This window comes from Morone saxatilis, unplaced genomic scaffold, assembly GCF_004916995.1.
Source record: "Morone saxatilis isolate NCDOM2014 unplaced genomic scaffold, NCSU_SB_2.0 Contig21, whole genome shotgun sequence".
Classification (NCBI taxonomy): domain Eukaryota; kingdom Metazoa; phylum Chordata; class Actinopteri; family Moronidae; genus Morone; species Morone saxatilis.
Window position 1 is genome coordinate 22,778,330 of NW_023339774.1, and position 2,603 is coordinate 22,780,932.

General features: G+C 47.5%; 1 protein-coding gene and 3 non-coding genes across 4 annotated transcripts in view; all 4 read left to right on the top strand.

The window, feature by feature from the left end:
• Positions 1-2,260, top strand: part of rpl17 (ribosomal protein L17) — a 3,291-nt gene extending 1,031 nt beyond the window's left edge. The window contains exons 4-7 of the mRNA XM_035668508.1: positions 738-872; positions 1,065-1,163; positions 1,766-1,957; positions 2,181-2,260. Of these exons, the coding sequence (XP_035524401.1) occupies positions 738-872; positions 1,065-1,163; positions 1,766-1,957; positions 2,181-2,228 (474 nt within the window). The 3' untranslated portion in view covers positions 2,229-2,260. The remainder of the gene's footprint in view (positions 1-737; positions 873-1,064; positions 1,164-1,765; positions 1,958-2,180) is intronic.
• Positions 911-976, top strand: LOC118333132. Its single transcript, XR_004796953.1, has one exon. It is a non-coding gene; the product is annotated as a small nucleolar RNA SNORD58 (small nucleolar RNA).
• LOC118333133 lies at positions 1,426-1,490 on the top strand. Its single transcript, XR_004796954.1, has one exon. It is a non-coding gene; the product is annotated as a small nucleolar RNA SNORD58 (small nucleolar RNA).
• On the top strand, positions 2,050-2,115 carry LOC118333142. Its single transcript, XR_004796962.1, has one exon. It is a non-coding gene; the product is annotated as a small nucleolar RNA SNORD58 (small nucleolar RNA).
• Positions 2,261-2,603: the final 343 nt, after the last annotated feature.

A 2,603-nucleotide genomic window follows, 5' to 3' on the forward strand; every position in this document is an offset into this window, starting at 1 on the left:
TGTGTGTGTGTGCTGTCTTTACACAGCTGCAGTCAGATTATAAGTATATCTCTATCTATATTAATATTAGAGGTATACACACACAAACGGTGCTGGTAGTGTGTTTATAGTTTAAATCACTGTACATGTAGTTTTTATATATCTTATATTATATATTATATCTCTGGTCTCTGGGTCATGTTGGACTTTGTGCTGCAGGATCTGGTAGAAACAGGATATTTGGATTATTGAGATGTTGCAATATGATTATTGATGAGATTTAAATGTCACAAACTATTAATGTGTGAAATGTGAATATTTAGAGTCTGAACCAAACTGACGATTCCTGGAGAAGATTAAAAGATTTCTTCTGATCTACAGTTCGTTCTAAAGCTGTTGGTCACACATTGAACTCTGACCTCCTTTTGATTTCAGCTCTGATTGATATTGGAACTGTTTTGTAGAGTTTGAGTATAAATGACTTCAATGTTTCTGAAACTTTGCTTTCATGTTTTCATATGGATCAGAAACACGTGAAGATCTCTGGATAAAGTAATCAATAGTTAGAGAACCAGTTCAGGTGTGTTTGGTTCAGACTCCATTTTGATGCTGAGAGAATTCCATTAATCCGGAGTCGGTTTCTGTTTCCCGCCGTGCAGCCTCACTTTAAAGACTGGATCTGGGATCAGCTCTTGGTTGGATTCAGTGGAACTTTAAGGGTTGCTGAGGAGATCTGATCTGTTTGTTTTCTCCACCAGAACACCCGTGAGACCGCCCAGGCCATCAAAGGCATGCACATCCGCAAGGCCAACAAGTACCTGAGGGACGTCATCGTCAAGCACCAGTGCGTCCCCTTCCGTCGCTACAACGGCGGCGTGGGACGGTGTGCCCAGGTGAGCTCCGCCCACTGACGCCACCTGGAGGTTAAAATCTGCCATGATGACTACTTAGGACACCTTTGGATCAAAGATGAAAATAATCTCTTAATCTGAGCAGTTTGTGAGGATTCACTGTTTCACATGGAGGGAAACTCTCTTCTAAACTGTTGTTGTTGTTGTTGTTGTTGTTGTTGTTGTTGTTTTCAGGCCAAGCAGTTCGGTTGGACTCAGGGACGCTGGCCCAAGAAGAGTGCCGAGTTCCTGCTGCACATGCTCAAGAACGCCGAGAGCAACGCCGAGCTCAAGGTACGTGATGTAATCTGAGCTGCAGACTCAGTAATGGATCAGCTCCCTGATCACTAGTATTGATCACTAGTATTGATCCCAGGGGTCGGAGGGAGAGCAGGGCTGTAACTAAATATAATCAGTCACCTGTTTGGCTTCCCACAATAAAAAGAGCGGGAACGTTGCTTCTCACTGGAGGAACAGGGGGATCGATCACTGGCTGTAGGAGAGTCCACCAGATAACAGTTATTGATTATTGATATTCTGACTGACAGGAGGACGATTGCAGTGATGACCATTTAGGACACCTTTGTATAAACCATGAAAATAAAACCGAATCTGAGCAATCTGATCTTCAGTCAGTCACTGGATGAGCTGTGGGGGGGGGGGGATAGTGGTCCTGCTGGGGGGGCTGGAGCAGAACTAACTCAGGGTTTTATGTCCGCTGGATCCAGGTGGAAATGTAATGTTGTGTTTCAGCTGCTCTCATTAAACTGTGAGGAGAAACTGACCCGGGATCAGGTTTACTGATCGGTCTGGGTCAGGGTCAGGGTCTGAGGACTAGAGATCAGTAGACAGGAGGGTTCAGAGTTTGGCGCACACTGACCCGGTCTGGTTCTCAGGGTCTGGATGTGGACTCTCTGGTCATCGAGCACATCCAGGTCAACAAGGCCCCCAAGATGAGGAGGCGTACGTACCGCGCCCACGGCCGCATCAACCCCTACATGAGCTCCCCGTGCCACATCGAGATGATCCTGACCGAGAAGGAGCAGATCGTCCCCAAACCAGAGGAGGAGGTGGCCCAGAAGAAAAAGGTACGTGGGTGGGGGGGGCGCAGGAGGAGAAGAGAGGGTCACGGTGCCGTCAGGTGACCTCCTCTCCTCCTCCACACACACACTGGCGGTCGCTGCGGTGATGACCACTTAGGACACCTTTGGATTGAACCATGAAAACAAACTGAACTCTGAGCAGCTTCCTGTCGCTGTCAGACAGGAAGTCATGTGACTGCCGGTAATAACGGACAGTTTGTGTCTGCAGGTTTCACAGAAGAAGCTGAAGAAGCAGAAGCTGATGGCGCGGGAGTAAACTCAAAATAAAGTCTACACTTGTTATTACGACGACGACTGCATGAGTTTTTATTAAGGTCTCAGTAAAGGTTCACTCTGGTTCACACACACACACTGAGACATACACACACACACTCACTGAGACACACACTCAACTGAGACACAACACACACTCACTGAGAACACACACCACACTCCACTGAGGACACACACACCACTGAGACATCACACACCACTCACTGAGACATCACACACACTAGACATACACACGACACGCGGCCACGGTTGAGACACACCACACCACTGACAGACACCACACTGTCGCACTGCAACCAACACACACGCGCACACTGTACAGTACACACACGCGCACATTACAGACACACAACGCGCT